Below are 18,155 nucleotides of genomic sequence, written 5' to 3'. Positions count from 1 at the left end.
TAGAAAAGGGCTTTACATCACTAAAGAGAAAAGGCTGTTCCAAAAATAAAATAAAAAACGTGGCTGTGTTTTTGTTCCTCCAGCAACAAGAGTTTAGGTTAATGTAGTGGTTTGTGAATGGTGTAAGGGTCTGACACGGTGGTCCCACGTTTGACCCAAGTTTGAATCTGGCTCGCATCGTTTCCCACCTCACTTTGTTTCATTTTTCTGCCTAGATTCGACTATCAAGAGCTGCTCCACAACTCCACCTTCTGCCTCGTACCTCGTGGCCGGCGCTTGGGCTCATTTCGATTCCTCGAGTCTTTGCAGGTAAGACGTTCTGTGACCTCTTTGCTCGACTCAAAACAGCCGTGTAAGCTTCAACAAGCCAACCGCATATTTAAGCAATGCAAGAAAGGTTCAACTGCACCGAGCGGATTATGAAAACAGTCAGGTCTTGAAGTCTCCCAGATAAACAGCACATTAGCCATTAAGTGGAAAAACTTCCCAGGCACATATATTCTTGGATGTCTTGGTAGAGTGTGTGAAAGGGCCGGAAGCTCGCAGAGGGTGACCTCCACTCCGCCGAGCCATGCTGAATGGATAAATCCACAGAACGGTGGGTTTGGCAGCAAGCTCGGCCCTCACACTGATTGCCCGGCCCTCCCTGGCTCTCCTTCTCTTCTTTAGTGTCTTTCCCTTCATGCTTTTCCATATAAGCCCTAGATCTTTTTTTCTTGTGAGGCGGCCAAAGCCACAGAAAGAACTGGCAATTACCAGCACTGCAGAAAGTTCTAGAACATCCCTCGACCCCTGTCATCCATGCACTGCTTCTTTCTCTCTAATCTCACAACAGCGCTCACTCCCTCCCCCTCTCTCTCTATCTCTATCTCTCCTTCTCTATGGATTTCTAGACACATTTTCATTTAATAACTGCCACGATTTGCCAACTGGGTAAGAAAAATAAACAAACCTTGTTTGAGGGATGTATGCATTTTTTCCTGAAAACAGAACAAAAAGTAGTAAGTGAAAATCTAATTGGGCTACTTCACAATACAGGTGGGAGAAATCAATATTTAGGAAGTACTGTGATATTTTACCTCACAGTACGATATCAAGATTCTAACACCAAGAATCAATGTTTTTCATTACATATTTCACACAAATATTTTTTGGGAAAAAGCGACACTTATTTCAAGTGTGTGAGATCAATGCACAAATTATTTTTACCAAATTGCAAACTCAGAACGACAACGTATGAAAAAAATCAGCTGTGAAAGTATCTAAAACCGTATTGCTATTGATCTTTATATTGTCATTGTCAAAAGGGACAATCTCAAATATGACTGAATTGTGAGAAATTTTCAAAATAAATAAAACAGATAAAGGGCAAAAGAGATCTGCCTAACTTTTCAATGTTAGCAGTCCTGCTCTACAGTACCCAGGTAAAAAAAAAAAACAAGTGCACTAAAATACACTTAATTACACCTAGTACACTTCCATAAGCAATGTGGAGAATTTAGCGGCATCTAGTGGTGAGGTTGCGAATTGCAACCAATGGCTCACTCCACACCTCCCTTTCGAAGCACTACGGTGGCTGACACAGGACTAAGATGTCATCATGTTTTTGCCTCTCTGCCGAAAGAAATAAAGTATTTACGAATCACGCTCTGTAGAGAAGTTTGTCCATTTAGTGCTACTGTAGAAATAACATGGTGAATTCCATGTAGGGGACCTGCGGTGTATGCTGATAGAAAAAGCTCATTCTAAAGTAATAAAAAAATAACGCTTCGTTTGTAAGGTCTTTAAACACCTCTGAACACATAGTTATGTATAGTATACTATATTGCATTTCTGTCAATAGATCTTCCAAAAATCAACACACTGGACCTTTATAGTGCTCTATTTTCACTCTTTCTTTACAAATTTGTACTTAATATACTAAAAATTAAAAACTATTCATGGTATCTCAAAATAGCACATTTGAGTACACTTAGATCTTCTTAAGTTTACCTTAAAGGGGTGATATGACACGGCTAAAACGAATATTATTGTTTGTTTTAGATGTAATGCAATGTGTATACACGATTTAAGGTTCAAAAACGCTGTATTTTCCACATACCGTGCATGTTTGTATCTCCTCTTTGCCCCGCATCTCTGAAACGCGCTGATTTTTACAAAGGCTCATCACTCTGAAAAGCGAGGTGTGCTATGATTGGCCAGTTAACCAGTGCGTAGTGATTGGTCGAATACTGCAAGCGTGTGACGGAAATGTAACGCCTCTTACCATATTTGGAACATCAGGTTCCAAAGCAATTGTGCTGACAGGTACGCCCACCTTACTTGCGTATACATTTTGGTAGGGCTGTGAATTGGCAAGTGCCTCCTGATACGATACATATCACGATAGATGGGTCACGGTACAATATATTGCTATGTATTTCGATACGATACACATTTGCGATATATTGCAATACATTAAATACAAAATGTAAAAAGTAGAGCTAGAAATAGAACATGCTGTGCACCACCTGGGGTTTTCTGTAAGGATAAGAGTAAAAACATCCCTTACCTCTGCAGAGTGGCCATGATGTGCGATGCATGGACCTTTAGATCAGAGGTTTGGGTTCTCAAAAAGTGGATTGCGCCCCTCAAGTGGGTAGCACAGGGGAATAAGGTGGCTCACGCAAGTCACTTGGCTGTTGTGGTGCATTACAGTTAAAACACTGAACATGGGCAGTATAAAACCCATGGTTCATCCGTGCTGTAAATGCGCTGGTGTCACATCCGTGAAAGCACAATAAATGTCATTGTTACTTTTCTTAATAAACTTTATGTCTAATGCACTGCAGTAGCCAAGTGACTTGTGTCATGACTTGCGAAGCTTACAAACAGCATTATTTTATATAACTCATTACTCCATGACTTATTTTGAAAACCGAAGCACACCCACACATCAGCTCTGAGAGCTCCAAGCGGTCTTATATTTTTCGACATGCTCGCTTCCACTTACTTTTGGCCGTATGTATATGACATGATTTAAAAAAAATATCGATAGTAGAGTTATCACCATTGATACACTATCGAAAAAAAATATTGCGATAGTTACATGTATCAATATTTTTGCACAGCCCTACATTTGGGCGGTCTTGGTCAAATCATACCACGAACTGAAGTAGATTTGTGGGGGTGTGGTTACACGAGGCGTTTCAGGCAGGTATGGGTGTGCATTTGTTTTTAGATAGAGTGTATCTTTTGTTCCGACACTTACATTTTTGAAATTTTACGTGTCTAATACATGCATGGGCAACTTATAACACACCAAAGACACAGAAAAACACGTATTCGTGCCATATGACCCCTTTAAAAAGTACTAAAAGCAAAAAGTAAGTACAAAATTAGTGCACTTTAAATACATTTAAGTGTATTTTAGTGCCGATTTTTCACCTGGGTATATGGTCCCACAAATTGACAAAATATAATTAAGATGAATGTTGCAATATATCTTGAATTAATGAAACACATTTATCATAACGAATAGCAATATTATCAAACCATGGCCCTGATTTTATCACGTTACTTGCAAATTCCTACCACTAGACTCACTCCTTGCAAAAAATGCTATAGCAACCCAGAAATGTATCAGTGCCAAGAGGGATCCATACCAGTCAAGTGCCCTCAAGCTGTCATCTAGGAGCACGAAACAAAAGTCAGACTCCTGCATCTCTGTGGGCATAACAGGCCAAGGTAGCAATCAGTCACGTGAAGCATTTTGTTGCCGTCCGCCCATGTGTCCTCTAACGCCTGTTTAGGATGAAAGCTAGGCAGCGCACTGCTAGAGGGGGTGTGTTTGATCTCGGCCCCTACTTAGGATTGCACTCTCTTGTGATTTAATTAAAAACCTCAGTGTAGACCAAAATATGAACCGAATGACGAAAACAAGACGAAAAAGGCAAACAAGGAATAAGAGAGCGAAAACAGAGCAACATCAATACGGAATAGTTAACAAGAGGGAGGGCGAGCATCAAACTTCACTTCAATAAATCATGGACCCTTGCTCCTTTCTCACCAACTACACGCCCTCCACTTCACTTTGGGGGGTAATTAACACATCAGTCTGCCTGAGTCATACAGTACATAGTCCTCCTATGAGACTTCATGCACATCCAAACAATCTTTTCATCATCACACGCTATATTCTATCTTATAACCTTGCCTAAAGGGAACAATTAAACGCACTACATCTATTTTGTGTGTATATGGGGCTAGCTTCTATTCTTTGTGGGTTCTGTTCATTGGGTACATTTCTTGTATTGTATTGTAATTCTCCGTCTCTTGTGTCTCACAGGCCGCTTGTATCCCAGTGTTACTCAGTAATGGATGGGAGTTACCTTTCTCTGATGTCATTCAATGGAACCAGGCAGTCATCGAGGGCGACGAGAGACTGTTGCTACAGGTAACACCCCCGCCTCCCCCCAAAAGGAGGACAGAAGGATAAAAGAAGTTTTTAATTACAACATATGATAATAGTTGACATTTACTTTCAACTACTTTTTTTTAGTTTAAAACTTACTAACATATAATGGATATAGTATATAGTTTTAGATGCTGTGACTCTTAATTTGTGTTTTTCTGCATTTTTAATCATCGAGTTACAGTTTATTAGAACAGTTCTGTAGTGTGACAAGTCTATTAATCTAAAAAAATAAAGAACAGGCTGACAGGTCAGTGTCTGAAGTAAATATCACATTTGATTGGCCAATAGTGGTGGGAAAAAAATTTCAGTATACTACCCTCTAAACTGTATATTTGACAAATGTCCCTCAAAACCAGTACTGGTTTCCTGTCTCTCGAATTGGTCTTTTCAGATAATCTACTAATTTGAACCTAAATCATGTTCCATGTTCATTTACTAATTTAGTTTGAAAGGTGGTTGTAGCTCAAGAAATAATAGAAATGGCGAACACATCTAACGTCAGCAATAAGATGCCGGCCGAGCGCTCGAATCAATGTAAAATAAATGATTCAATAAACCAATCAATCAATCATCAACTGTCAAGCATTAATGTTCATTATACGTTGAGCACTTACAAAAAAACTGGTTTCGCCATACCTTCTTTGCTACACCTGCACCGCAAAAGCGAGAGCCGCGTGTACTCACGACACTTACCTTTGCAGCCGTAAATAAACGCTACATTTTACGCACTAGCTTGTTGCTAATGGGTCAACGGCGCCGCCATATTGGGGAGGGCAAGACTGTCATATAAACCCATACAAGTGAACAGGAACTACCGTTTTCTGGATTAAAACACATAACGTTTACATATTTTACGTTTCGTCTCCACTTACGTGAAATGCGCAAACTAAATATGGAAAATTATTCATTGTCATAAGGTAGCCTATTGTGGAAACTCACCCATCATGCATTGGTTTGGCTTATTTTTGGTTAATATTTGTGGAGACGTCCCTAATGTGATATATTTTATATTCATGATGTGCGAATTTCGCTGTTTTTATTGTGGAATATTTTATCGTTATAATTTTAGCCAGGTAAGGAAAATAAAAGGAAAATCTCAATTAGTAAGAAAAATGTTATAATGTTTGAGTGCAGAGAGTGTACACACAAAAGCATAATGACGTAAAAGTTTGGAAGACGCTGGTGTAGTGTAACTCAGCCTTGCCGTTTTAAAGTTATTACAGATACAGCAATTAGCATCACCGGTATGTTAAATGTGACTTTGTTCCCACAGGTGCCGTCTACGGTGCGTGCTGTAGGCATTGACAGGGTGCTAGCGTTGAGACAGCGCACACAGATGCTCTGGGAAGCGTATTTCTCCTCCGTGGATAAGATCGTACTCACCACACTGGAGGTGAGAGCTGGGTCATATTAGATGTGTATACTGTGGCGTACCTGACAGAAAGGAAGGTCTGTCAGGGGAAATTAAACCAGCACATGATGCCATACATCATTAGCGCATACTTAGTCCTCTGCCCCTATGTTAATTGCTAAGGAAATGTCGATTTTGCCCAAAGTTATGGCCTAGGTGCGCCCCCTGCTGGCCAACATAGGAACTTGTCTAGTCAAGAAAAAGGGCTCATGCTGTGTAAATGGAGATAATGTCTGAAGTTTAATGTACTATATTTATATGTACTGATTTTATAATATAATGAACACTGTTGAATGCATGTTTTAGATCATAAAGGACAGAGTGTATTCCCACATCTCCAGAAATAAATTAATGTGGAATGCCTTACCTGGTGGGCTGCTGGTTCTGCCCGAGTACTCTACACACCTGGCCCACTATCCCTTCTATTACTTAAACCTTGGTAAGCAAATGATCTAAAAACTCTTTGTGTAATAAAATGTAAAGTGATTTGCATATAATGTATAGGAAATAATGTTGAATGGCCATGTTTTGAATAAAAAACTAGTATACTTTACACAGTAAAGTATGTACCGTATACTTGTTTGGAAAAAATGAATAGTTTTATGGTACACTGTTCCATATTCATATGTGTACTATTAAAAAAGTATGTATTATTAGAATAGAAAGTGTAGTATTGTCCTGATAAGAACTATTATATTTTTTTCTCTTGATGTAGGGATCAGCCCAGGTCAAGAGTTTACCGCTGTCATTCATTCCACCTCACCTCTGGTGTCCCAATCTCAGCCAATCATGAAGCTTTTGCAAGTCGTCTCCAAATCCAAATACTGCTCACAGGTACTGCAAAGCTACGGCAGAATCAGATTGGGGTCTATCAATGATAATAAATGTACAGAGAAATGTTGATATTTATTAACTTAAAATGGAATTTTGCTACCTTTGCAATGCTATTAAAGCATCTCACTGAATCTGGGTGATTTGAGCACTTGTGACATCATCACCCGAGATTTTAATACCAGCTGTAAACAGAGCCACAAGACCACCAAGCCACCAAAAAGTCATATCATCCAGTCTGGAGTTCATGCTGTGATGGTTTGTTTTCATGTCTGGGTTCTTGTCAGATCATAATCTTGTGGAACAGTGAAAAGCCGCCCCCTCACCGGAGTAAATGGCCGCCTATGCCAGTGCCCCTTACTGTCACAGATGGCAGAAGAAAAGTGAGTATCCACGCGAGAGCACAGTCAAGAAATTTCTCATTCTCTATCTCGTTTCTCACGTTCCCTGCCACGCTTTCTGTTAACAGACAAGCAGTCGTTTCTTGCCTCATGCAGCTATCGAGACTGACGCGGTTTTGAGCCTCGATGAAGACACGGTTCTGTTGACCAATGAGGTAGTGTTTTTAATCCTGCGTAAAGAAATCCAGTTACCTTGTACTTTTAGATGTAAAAAAAGACTAAGACTTTGCATTTGTATTTGTTTGTAAAACCATATAATTAGATTTTTACATTTGAGTGATGTAAGCGGTCCTTTAAAAGTTGAATTCACCCACAAAGATAAGAACTTTCATTTTGGGTAAAGAATTCCTTTACTACACGGTTTTAGGTTAAAAAGCATGAGCAATAGTCATAGTAAGTGGCAAAATATGGAAAAAGTAAGTGATATATAGATTTAGGTTAAACGGGTTAAATATAACCACATACATAGCTGATTTGTGCTTTTCCTTTCTGGCACTCAAAGATCAATTTCGCTTTCCACGTTTGGCGGAGTTTTCCTGAGAGGATTGTTGGCTACCCTCCCAGAAGCCATTTCTGGGACCCGGTTAAAAGAGCCTGGGGCTACACCTCTAAATGGACCAATGAGTACTCCATTGTCCTCACTGGAGCCGCCTTCTATCACAGGTTTTAAGTCTTTTCCGTCACGCTCGATCCAGCTCTCAAATATCATCAGGGGAGACGGTTTGCTCTTTGATTATGCCCTGATGCCTTTGTGTCTTACAGGTATTACCATCACCTGTTCTCTCACTACCTGCCCTCGTCTCTCCGTGCGCTGGTGGATCGCACCTTAAACTGTGATGATATCCTGATGAATTTCCTGGTCTCTGCTGTGACACACCTGCCACCCATCAAAGTGGCACAGAGGAAGCAATATAAAGAGATGCCCGCTCTGCAGGTGAGAATAGAGCCGAGTTTTGTGTTTAAAGGTACTTTTACAGCATGTCACGGTGATGTATTTTCTTGTTTTCCGTCTCATCTTAGGGCTCCAAGACGGCCCCTTGGGCGAACCCTGAGCACTTTACCCAGAGGCAAGAGTGTGTTAACACCTTTGCAAGCTGGTTCGGTTATATGCCTCTAGTGCACTCGCAATTTCGCCTGGACCCTGTACTCTTCAAGGACCATGTGTCTGTTTTCCGCAAGAAGTACAAAGACCTGGAGCGTGTCTGAGCCAAGCTGACAGCTCGACAGTCGGATGAGACCAGAGACGGGTCACACACTGATATAGACATTGATGGAGAGATCTGTTTCTTTCTGTCCACTAAGAGCCAGATGACTACAGCTTCTGGCTTTTGTAGGGGCCTTCCAGCTACGCTTGTGGTGGCCAATCAGAGTGCAGGAGTGAGATATACATATATGATGGTTCTCTATATTTGACTGACAGCTTCAGGGATGAGTGAAAACGCATCACAGATCTGTCAGTCATTCTTGCTGCCGTTTCATTGGGGAAGAGTTTGTAGCATGATGCTGACGGAGATGTCGACTAACACATGACAGAGTCGCCGGCAAACAACAGACTGATCACATGAACTGATAATTACATGACCAATAAAATAATTCTAAAACGCAAACTTTCTGGGTTATTTGTTAAATACACTTCCCCCCATAATCCTGCTTGTTTTAGCATCAAGTGTAACCTGTTTGTGCATCTGCCAAGGCCATGTGTTTATTAACAGATGCTGATCAGCATTTCCTTTTGAGAAATGACAAGTGTCGCCAAAGATGTTTCTTTTTTTATTTTGTATAAAACTGTTTTTAAATTCATTGAGTCCAAGCAACAAAAGAAACTTTTCCATATAAAACCAACAGTTCATTTGATTAATTTTAAGGGATTGAGAGTGTAATCCAGAGCTCAGATCTACAGTTACAGTCATTTCCACAATGACACACTCTACCTGAGAACCACAAGTGTAACACGCAACAAAAATATCAAACAACAAAATGACTAGCTCATATGTGTCATTTACATTACTTGCAGTTTGCTGAAACTCATCCTAATGCAGTGCTTTGATACACAGCTGCAAATCAGAGCATTGGGAATAAATACTGTAAATGAGAAGTCTCATCTTGTTTGTCAAGATAAAATGTGACATTAGCGCAATCAATAGATGAAAGACAGTCAGCCATATTCTTTGCAAGAGCACCCGAATTGCTTAGAAAGTTGTGGATGAGGTTTGACACAAGTCGGTCAGATGTGTACTAAGGAGCGTTGTCATTTTCTCATTGTGAGCATGGCGTTGACGTCCCAGAGTAAATTCCTCATTTGGTCCATTAGCACTTTCATCTCTTGGTTTTTCTGCCTCACTTTCTGTTAAACCAAGAATGTTATTAGAAGTTACAAATCTATCAAATGTGCAGTCATTTGGGGACTAAAATACATTTATAACAGTCCAATATGTTAGCAATATAGAACACCGTATTTAAGGAGATGCACATCCACCTTCATAACTTTTTCCTGAAGATGGATTAGCCTCCAGCTATATGAATATTTATGTCAAGTAATATTTACAGCAATGTTTTTGTATGTAATGTTATCACACTAGTAACAATAATATACGAAACAAACCTCTAGAACTTCTTGTCTTTCCTGGATAACCGCTGGACTACATGGCTCTACCCTCACAGGTGCTGTCTCCTCCCCTACATAAGGAACCAGCTAAAAGAATGCAAACAGAGAAAGGAACACAATGTAATTATGAAAATGTAATTATGAAATGCAGAAATGTCTGATGTAAGGAGTGGTAACTCAATTACCTAGGCTAGGAGCATCTCTTCTAAACTAAAGCTAAAGTATACATAGGGCTGGGCGATATATTGTAAGATTCTTATGCTCTCAGTTTCTCAATGACTAAATGCCGCCACATTCGAAAGCTAGAGGGCGCTCTAGCGCAGTAACTCCGAATATGGGAAACGGAAGAAGAGCAATAAGTTCCAGGAAATGCCTGTGGTCATATTCTATCGCTGTTCTTCAAACCTTTTCAGATATTTTCATGATAATAAAGTTGATTTATAGTAATGATGATAGACGAGTGTTGCTTTTTCAAATACACGTTATAAACGACTCAATCTCGTAGTGATTATAGATCAAGCAGACGGGCAGTACTTCCTACTGATCAAACAGCCGTAGTTCACGGAAGAGCTGTGCATAAAACATCGAATAGATTTCAGAATCGATTTAGACATGTATAATTAGCCTGAATCGCGACACAAACTGCATACAGCCCTTTTAAGTGGACATCTAAATCTCTAAAAAATATGTCTAAAAATGCCCAATCATTCCCTAAGAACGAAAAATTCTGAATTGAGGAAGTAAAAATGCAGGAAATGCATTTATATTTATTCACCACATGTGTGCTTCAAGACATGATATAGCTCCTTCCACAGTTTAAAACAAATGTTTTAGTTATAACAACATTGAGGCAATCATAGCTGGCAGCATTACAAAAGACCTTACTGCTGTTGGATCACACTGGTAAGTACTGTTGGTAATAAACATTGCAACTACAAAATCGGTAAATAGGATGCAAGTAACTGTTAGTACAATTAATCTGCTTATGAATTATTTTTACAGCTTTACTTTGCAAAGATGACACCACATGAGATGTTTGGTAAGCAGTACATATTTCTTGTTATTATATTGTAAATAATTGTCATTTCACATGTCAAGAATTGTCTTGTTGCATTGTTGAGTAGTAACAAATTCAAAATAATCTTTTGAATTTGTAGATTTAACAGTAATACTTAACATCTTAAAAATACAAAAGGGTATCCTTCCTTTTTTGAATATTAATAAGCTGTTAACAACTTCGTGCAAACACTTTCAGAATCAGTCTATCATGTTCTGTGTGATTTTTATTTTGCATGCATCCTGAAGCTTTGTATGGTGGTTGGCTGCGCTACATCTTGTTCTGTGTGTGGGTCATCAACATCTGTCTGATATTTTATATATATCATCTGCAAAAGCATCTGAACAAGATAACTGAAAAATACAAAACTGACCATGACAATATTTAAATAAGCAGGACTATGATAGCCTGAAAACATCAGGTGGCTGAAAATGAATGTACGTACACCAGAGCAAGCTAATTTAATCTTTCAAACTGATACGATGTAAAACTTGTTTTATTATGTTTTAATAAATCTCACATAATAAAGGTTCACTTAGAATGATTTAACCCTTGATTTTGTGCTATGAGTAAACTTGAAACTATATTTTTAGACCTTCTTTCTAAATGTGAATTTTGTCAATGTTTTGGATGCTAACATACTAAAAGCCAAAAAAACTTTATTTTTGACTTGCAATTTCATTAATGAATGTTTGAACTAAAAAAGCATTGCACAGAATACATCCACAAAAATGCCTATTTGTATTAACAAAATAATGGCATTTTGCGTTTACCAAACTGGTTATATTTACACATAAAAGTGAAAGTGACCTATTTGTCATATATGGTGACCCATACCCGAAATGTGACCTCTGTAATTAACCCATCCAGTGAGTAGTGAACACACGCACTGCAAGTAGTGAACACACGCACTGAAAGTTGTGAACACACATACACCCGGAGCAGTGGGCAGCCATCACTGCAGTGCTCGGGGAACGTTCAATGAGGAACTAGCAGCAGTGTTGGTGCAAAATATGCAACAGGGTGTTACAATGTACATGTGTTAGTCCTGAGTCTAAATAAAAAGACATACAGTATGTATAGCACCTTGGTCCTGGGGAAACAATGTTTTCGTTTCACTTGTACTGCACTGTTTATTGTTGAAATGACAATAAAAGCCACTTGAACTTGAACATAGAATAGGCTATAGCATACAGTACATCAAATGTATACAGTGTGTTATAAAGACAGATGGTGAACACTCACTTCTGTTGGAGATTCCTGCAGGTCAGTTGTCATCTCTACACAGCGCTCATACAGCAGACGCAGCTTACGGAAGAGAAGCGCAAGCTGCCGCAGATGATCCTGCAGCTTTCCAAAGCGGTCCTGATACGCTGCCTGGCTTTGTGTCACGCCATTGGGTAGCTAGAGGATAAAGCACATTATTCCGAAAAAAGATCAACTTAAGTATGCCTAGTCAAATTTACTAGGTATTGTTTCATCAATAAAATATATAATTATATATATAATTATAATAATCTTACCATAATTTTGTCAAAAGTATATTTTTGTACTTTTGTGGCTACTTTGAAGATGCTATAATATGATACAGTTTTTTTTATTTAACATTTTGAACATGATTGCTGTGTCACTCCATAGTTTTGATGAAAAAATATAAACACAGAATTATTGAACCTATATTTTAAAGGATAATGCAAACGTATTATAAAAATGTTGGTACATATACACACGATTGAAGAAATTAAAATGACAAACAACTTTTCTCTTGGAATTCTGCTTATTATAATAAAAAGGTTTTCAAGGAGGTGGTTGTGACAGAACTACTGTAAATCGAATCAGGCCTCTGGAATGTAATTTTATGAGGACACTGTATGATATCTAGGTCATTCCATAATTTCATGAAGGAACTAGGATGAGAATCAAAACATCCTGCAAGAACCACATCCTGTCTGCTGGAGGACTGGCACTGGAGGGCAAGTACAGATGCCCCACAATCTCATATTCAGTCAAAACTAAACACACCTGAGTTGCCCGTGTGATCTGGAAGATTTCCATTGTTCGTGTGACGATGTCTTGGACAGTCTCCTGACCAATGCGACACAAATAAACTGGAGAGATTTCGCGCAGGGCACCTTGTGGAGGCATGCCAGGCTGGGAAGGTCCTAACCCAGAAGCCATGTGTCCCTGCACTTGCTGCTGCTGAGTGGGGATAACAGGCATACCTTGACCCAGTCCCTTCTGAGGGATCGTAGCAGACATCTAAAAGCAGAAAACATCATTCAAGTACAAAATAAATCTGTGCTTCTGTGTTTGGTTTAACTGAGAAACACGATCTTTGACACTTGACACTACAATAACATTTACTTGACTTTCAAAAATGTGTTTTTCAAATTTGTATGTTTGCCTGAAATAAATGTTTAAAGTTATAACACCTGGAAAAATAAGCGTTTACGAAATAGCATGTAGACTTTATTTATTTAGTGCTACTGGACATTTTCAGACATCTAACGTTAACACATAAGACTGAATGAATTATTAGGATGAATGAACAGCGCTTTTCACTTCTGCCCTTCATATTAAGAGCACTGTATTTACGAAGAACTCAATGTAGATAACGTTACTTAACTGTGTTTAATGATGTTGCTCCTGGCCTTTAAGTAGCTGTATTCCAGAAGAAAACAGTAAACACGTCTAAATAACGATACTTCTCCACCCCGCTCGCTTTCTGTTTCAAACAGAGGTCCATTATCCGTCACTTGTTTCGTCATTTCCTGTGTTCCACTTTCCAAGTTTGATGTCACCGAAAAAAATCTCATTTTTTTTAGTGTGTGCTGGATCACATATTGACTAACCTCCACAAGTGGCAATCGACATTTTTCAAATAATTTAGTAATAATAATAATATACATGAATGTATAGGGTTGATTCAGGTAAATTGGGACAATGCCAAAAACGTTCCAGTTCTCCTGAATTCACGCTGTTTTAATTTTACCTTTGCATTTTTGTGGCGTGGTTGCTCTAAATTCCAAGGTAACACAAAACTAATATAATGTACACAATGAAAAAAGGGACTGCGTGGACTTTTAATTTAAAACGTACGCCTCCGGTGTTGAAGGAAGGTATCGCGAGATTTGTAGTCTAGTACGTAGATTCAACGTGGATGTTCAGAAAGGCATTATTCGATTATCAGGTTTGTTTACTGTATATTGTGCATATTTGTACGTTTGTTTTATTGTACGTATATTAAATTAAAACCCTTAGAACATTTATGTGTTTTGAAAATGTCTTTAATTATTTAGATTTGACTTAACGTTAACATATTCGTTTCTTTAAAATATAACACAAGAAGGCTAACGTTAACTGTAAAGTAAGACTCATTTACATCGATGTGATTTAAGATGGTATAAAATATTAAACCTGTTTACTCAATTTTGTTTACTATTCTCGTTTTGGCGTGTCTCAATTTAAACCGACTCTCGCATTGTGAGTACGTTACCTTATGTTTTTGGGGATGCGTATCTCTAAATGTAATGTGTCTAATGTAAATGTTGCGCGTCCTGAGAATGCATTTGTACCTTTACTAGTTATTAAAAGCGTTGTTGAATATTGGATGTTTATAGGTTGGCACCGGAGATGGCAGAGAATGGTTGTCATGTTAACCCAGAGGAAGTCTCTTACCACCAGCATGCACCCAATAAGGAGCCAAATGGAGCAGACGGGCCCGGTTCTGCACCTGATTCATGTGGCCTGTCCGCGTCTCAAAAGGAAGTCCTCGAGCGCTGTCTGCACGCTCTCACTAATGCAAAGAATGACAGCCACATTTTAGCAGCACTGCTTCTGGTAACTGTAGCTTAACCTCCTAATTTTCTACATTATTCCACCAAACTTTATGTTCTATAACAGATTAAGTGTGAATAATTCTATATACACAATTCTAGTGCAATATGTCAATTTGCATCTATTGCAGATCACAAGGCTGTGCCCAGCGGGCCAGCTGGATAACGGGACTCTGCATCGCATTTTTGAGGCAGTAGGTTTGAATCTTCCGGCACGCCTTCTGGTGACAGCATTCAGGGGTGGAGACAGCTCTGGGTTGCCCCCTCAGGAATTGATCTCTCTGGGTACTGCCCTGCTTGCCGCCCTCAGTACAGATGCAAACATGGCTGCTCATCCCCAACTCCTGAGCACAGTCCCTTTGATTCTGAGCATACTAGAGAACGGACCCAACTGGACAGCTGAGAAGAACTCAAGTTCTCAAAATACGAAAACCAATGATGGAGATGAAAATATCAATGATTCTCAGACAAACAAGATGACATCGTCGGATGAAAAAACATGCCCAGATCCCTCGAGCAAAGGAGATGAACCAGGTCAAGCTGGTGGGACTAAACTGGACGAGGCTTTGGCATATGACAGCTACCAGGTTGTCAACGCTGTGTGTGCTTTACCACAAGGTCCAGAGCAGCTGTTTTCCCGTGGTGCGGTTCCATCTCTATGTAGAGCTGTCCTGAAAAAACAGACTCTCAGCCAAGAAAAAGGACTTCCACTGCTTGGGCACATCTTGTCCTCCAGTGTTGGACCCCGGGCTTGGACTAAGCACTCCTCTGATCTTCTCTCACTTTTGGGTACCGTCTCCCAGAACTTCTGCAGGGTCTCAGATCAAGACAGATTAGAGATGTGCTCTCAAATACCACAGTTCCTTCCTCCACCAGGGGGCGAGTCTGTAAACCAGGAGTTTAAAGAGATTGTGGGTAATCTATGGACTTCCCTGCGACCCTTGGTTCAGGGCAAACTTAGCAAAGAGCATTTAGGTCTTGTTTTGGTATTATCTGCTTGCCTGTTGGATCTGTACGGCTGGGAGTCTGTGGGACCTCCTAAATTGTGCTGCCTGCTGGTAAACCGGGCGTGCGTGGAAGTGAGGATGGGTCTAGAAGAGCTGCCTGGAACAAAAATGTCCCCTCAGGAGCAGCACACCCTCACTGCCTGCTATCGTATCATGGAGGCTGCTATGGAGCAAGCCTGCAGCCAAGGGATGGTCTCAAATCCTGCCCAGTTACAGACAGCCATCACTGGGTTGAGTCTTCAGCAGAGCAGGCAGGTCTTGGGGGTTTTGGAAGAGGCTTTCTCGGCTGTTATTTACTATCTTAAACAGGTGAGTGTGGATGAGGTACTAAATGAATAATAAATATATAAATGTAAGTGAAGCTTTGTAAAAGCATTAATACTTGAAAATGTCTCATTTAGGTGGATCAGGCCCACTTTGATGATCTGTTTCTGTTCGCCACTTTCCGCTCACTCTGTGCTTGGCTTGCTGAAGAAACATCATGCCTGAAAGAGGATGTCATCGACCTTCTGCCTTTTCTCATTGGCTATTCTAAAAGTCACTTTAAGGGAGGAAGAATAGGAAAGGGGCTTACTGATTGGATGTCCAAAATGTCCATCAACAACAATTCACAAGATGGGATGTGGACCAAAGATGCCGCTTTGCGGTAAAACAATATTATTTCTTAATGACTGTGTGCATTTTGTAAGTATTTGAAGTATGTTGTGTATTTTACTGTAATAAACTTTTCCCTTTTGATTCAGATATCTACTCCCAGCTTTGTGTCATCTGTCTGCTGAAGATAAACCAAGACGGATTCTTCTTTCACTGGATACTCCAGCCTTGCTAGTAGATTTTCTGAGCAAGGGCTGGGGGTCTTTGAGAGGTCAAAGTGGGAAAACAATGACTCGAGATCCTGGACTGGAAACGGCATGCTCTGCTTTACTCAATTTTGCCATCACTGAGCCAGAACGAGTCAGGTATGCACAAATCAAATGTGAACTGTTAAAGGGTTACTTCATCCAAAAGTGAACATTTTTATAATTTACTCATGTTATTCCAAAACTGCATAAACAAAAGAAGTAAACTCTGTGTAAACAAAAGAAGATATTTTGAAGAATGTAACCAAGCAACACTGGCCCATTTACTTCTATTGTATGCACACAAGACCCACTGAGACGTTTCTCAAAATATCCTCTATTTGTGTTCCACAGAAGAAAGAGTCATATACAGGTTTTAAACAGCATAAGGGTGAAAAGATGATGACAGATTTTTTATTTTTGGGGGGGAACTGTCCCTTTAACACACATTTTGGGATACTTGCAAAGACAAATAGCTTGATGCACCGTTTCTTGGCATTCTCTCAGGAGTGATCCTTGTTTTCTCGCTCTTGAGACCATGCTGAGTGAGGCACTGCCTGTTCTTCTTCATAAGCCACGCCTCCTGGTCCTGGCTACTAACTGTTCCACGTTGGGTCTTATGATTGGTAGACTGAAACCAGCTTTAACAGGTACAGCCATTTTCCTGTAACAGTGATTTAGTGTATATTATTTGCACAAGTCAACTTAGTAATGTGCTATTTCATACTTTATTCAACCTTCATAAATATGAATTACAAATAGTTTTTAAGTTAACGGGTAAATAAAAGAATGGGGTCATGTTTTTTTATTCAGATTTTTTTCTTTTTTATTGTTGCTTTCTTAATGCTGGTTTTACAAACTTTTGTAGAATCTGTAGATCCCAGTCAGCGGCGTTTCTACTCTTCGGTTCTGTCATTTCTCCTGAGTGCTGTACAGTCAGAATCGGCCTCTAATCCGGCACAGATCAACGCTCTCTGGTTGGAAAACTGGGAGGAGGCTGGAGAGCTCTGGAGGCTCAGTTTGCAGGCTCTGGGTGGTTGTGTTAGGGCCCAGCCCTGGATAACCAGCCTGATCAGAGAGGAAAAATGGCTGCAAAACATCTTCACCCTGCTAGGATCCAGTGGAAAACTCCCAGACCAACATTCTCAGGATGCCCTAGAGGAGGTTTTGTGCGCCATTGCCAAGCAATGCCCTTTGTGTCTCAAAGACATCAGTATGTTGGTTAAGAGTCAAAGCTGCGGATCTCTTCAGTGTATGCCACAGCTTAGCAAAGTATTGATGGAGTAGGCCAGCGTAGCGTGTATTTAAAAAGACTGATGAAGCACTTACTGTGTTGTCTGTGTGTCATTTAACATGCAAAAAACATTTGTAATACATGCATTCTGTGGGCAAAGTCTGACTCAGAACATGAAATAAAAATATTTTTGCTTTTGAACTGATTTATTGCTATTTTTATTTACTCCTCTACAAGTGTGCCATGTCCAAAGACAACTTTGAACTATGCATCTTAAATTGAAAAGTCGTTTTAAATTAGAACGTAAGTTTATTTAATGGATGTAAATGAAAATGCATTGTTCCCAATTTTCATCGACCTGTCTTGTGTTGGTATGTCCACTAGGTGGAGTCCTTACAACAATCTTGATTAAACAAGTCGACATAATTAAATTGACAGAATAACCAAAAGCTGAATATGTGCATAGTAGGTTAGCTCT

At 39.6% G+C, this 18,155-nt stretch overlaps 3 protein-coding genes and 1 long non-coding RNA gene across 5 annotated transcripts in view; 3 read left to right on the top strand and 1 right to left on the bottom strand.

Annotated features, from left to right (window-relative positions):
- The window catches only part of LOC130566756 (exostosin-1c), a 44,222-nt gene extending 35,507 nt beyond the window's left edge, over positions 1 to 8,715 (top strand). For both annotated transcript variants that reach the window (XM_057354472.1, XM_057354471.1), the window contains exons 3-12: positions 216 to 309; positions 4,328 to 4,435; positions 5,730 to 5,849; positions 6,174 to 6,306; positions 6,583 to 6,701; positions 6,986 to 7,081; positions 7,168 to 7,254; positions 7,602 to 7,762; positions 7,862 to 8,033; positions 8,120 to 8,715. In XM_057354472.1, the coding sequence (XP_057210455.1) occupies positions 216 to 309; positions 4,328 to 4,435; positions 5,730 to 5,849; positions 6,174 to 6,306; positions 6,583 to 6,701; positions 6,986 to 7,081; positions 7,168 to 7,254; positions 7,602 to 7,762; positions 7,862 to 8,033; positions 8,120 to 8,305 (1,276 nt within the window). In that variant the 3' untranslated portion in view covers positions 8,306 to 8,715. The remainder of the gene's footprint in view (positions 1 to 215; positions 310 to 4,327; positions 4,436 to 5,729; positions 5,850 to 6,173; positions 6,307 to 6,582; positions 6,702 to 6,985; positions 7,082 to 7,167; positions 7,255 to 7,601; positions 7,763 to 7,861; positions 8,034 to 8,119) is intronic.
- Positions 8,716 to 8,869: 154 nt separating this feature from the next.
- On the bottom strand, positions 8,870 to 13,516 carry zgc:114119 (Mediator of RNA polymerase II transcription subunit 30-like). Its single transcript, XM_057354473.1, has 5 exons — positions 13,388 to 13,516; positions 12,784 to 13,020; positions 12,007 to 12,165; positions 9,702 to 9,791; positions 8,870 to 9,443 (listed from the first exon to the last, which is right to left on the bottom strand). Exons 2-5 carry the CDS (start codon positions 13,018 to 13,020, stop codon positions 9,348 to 9,350), a joined length of 582 nt encoding a protein of 193 aa, XP_057210456.1. The 5' UTR covers positions 13,388 to 13,516; the 3' UTR covers positions 8,870 to 9,347.
- On the top strand, positions 9,800 to 11,793 carry LOC130566758 (uncharacterized). The gene is made up of 3 exons (XR_008964517.1): positions 9,800 to 10,607; positions 10,707 to 10,743; positions 11,010 to 11,793. It is a non-coding gene; the product is annotated as an uncharacterized LOC130566758 (long non-coding RNA).
- Positions 13,517 to 13,862: 346 nt separating the features above from the next.
- Positions 13,863 to 17,882, top strand: ncdn (neurochondrin). Its single transcript, XM_057354806.1, has 7 exons — positions 13,863 to 13,951; positions 14,382 to 14,601; positions 14,729 to 15,913; positions 16,006 to 16,250; positions 16,348 to 16,563; positions 16,951 to 17,093; positions 17,312 to 17,882. Exons 2-7 carry the CDS (start codon positions 14,395 to 14,397, stop codon positions 17,728 to 17,730), a joined length of 2,415 nt encoding a protein of 804 aa, XP_057210789.1. The 5' UTR covers positions 13,863 to 13,951; positions 14,382 to 14,394; the 3' UTR covers positions 17,731 to 17,882.
- Positions 17,883 to 18,155: the final 273 nt, after the last annotated feature.

This window comes from Triplophysa rosa, linkage group LG16 (genome assembly GCF_024868665.1).
Source record: "Triplophysa rosa linkage group LG16, Trosa_1v2, whole genome shotgun sequence".
In the NCBI taxonomy this organism is placed as follows: domain Eukaryota; kingdom Metazoa; phylum Chordata; class Actinopteri; order Cypriniformes; family Nemacheilidae; genus Triplophysa; species Triplophysa rosa.
Note: the sequence above shows the minus strand (reverse complement) of the source record. Positions and strands in the feature narration are given on the sequence as shown.

Excerpts from the sequence above, each read along its gene's own strand:
- zgc:114119 (XM_057354473.1), bottom strand. The coding sequence starts at position 13,020 with ATGTCTGCTACGATCCCTCAGAAGGGACTGGGTCAAGGTATGCCTGTT. Across the intron at positions 9,792-12,006 it reads TGCAGGAATCTCCAACAGAA|CTGGTTCCTTATGTAGGGGA; the intron begins GTGAGTGTTCAC and ends GCATTCTTTTAG. Across the intron at positions 9,444-9,701 it reads AAAGACAAGAAGTTCTAGAG|AAAGTGAGGCAGAAAAACCA; the intron begins GTTTGTTTCGTA and ends TTGGTTTAACAG.
- ncdn (XM_057354806.1), top strand. The coding sequence starts at position 14,395 with ATGGCAGAGAATGGTTGTCATGTTAACCCAGAGGAAGTCTCTTACCAC. Across the intron at positions 14,602-14,728 it reads TTTTAGCAGCACTGCTTCTG|ATCACAAGGCTGTGCCCAGC; the intron begins GTAACTGTAGCT and ends CATCTATTGCAG. Across the intron at positions 15,914-16,005 it reads TTATTTACTATCTTAAACAG|GTGGATCAGGCCCACTTTGA; the intron begins GTGAGTGTGGAT and ends TGTCTCATTTAG.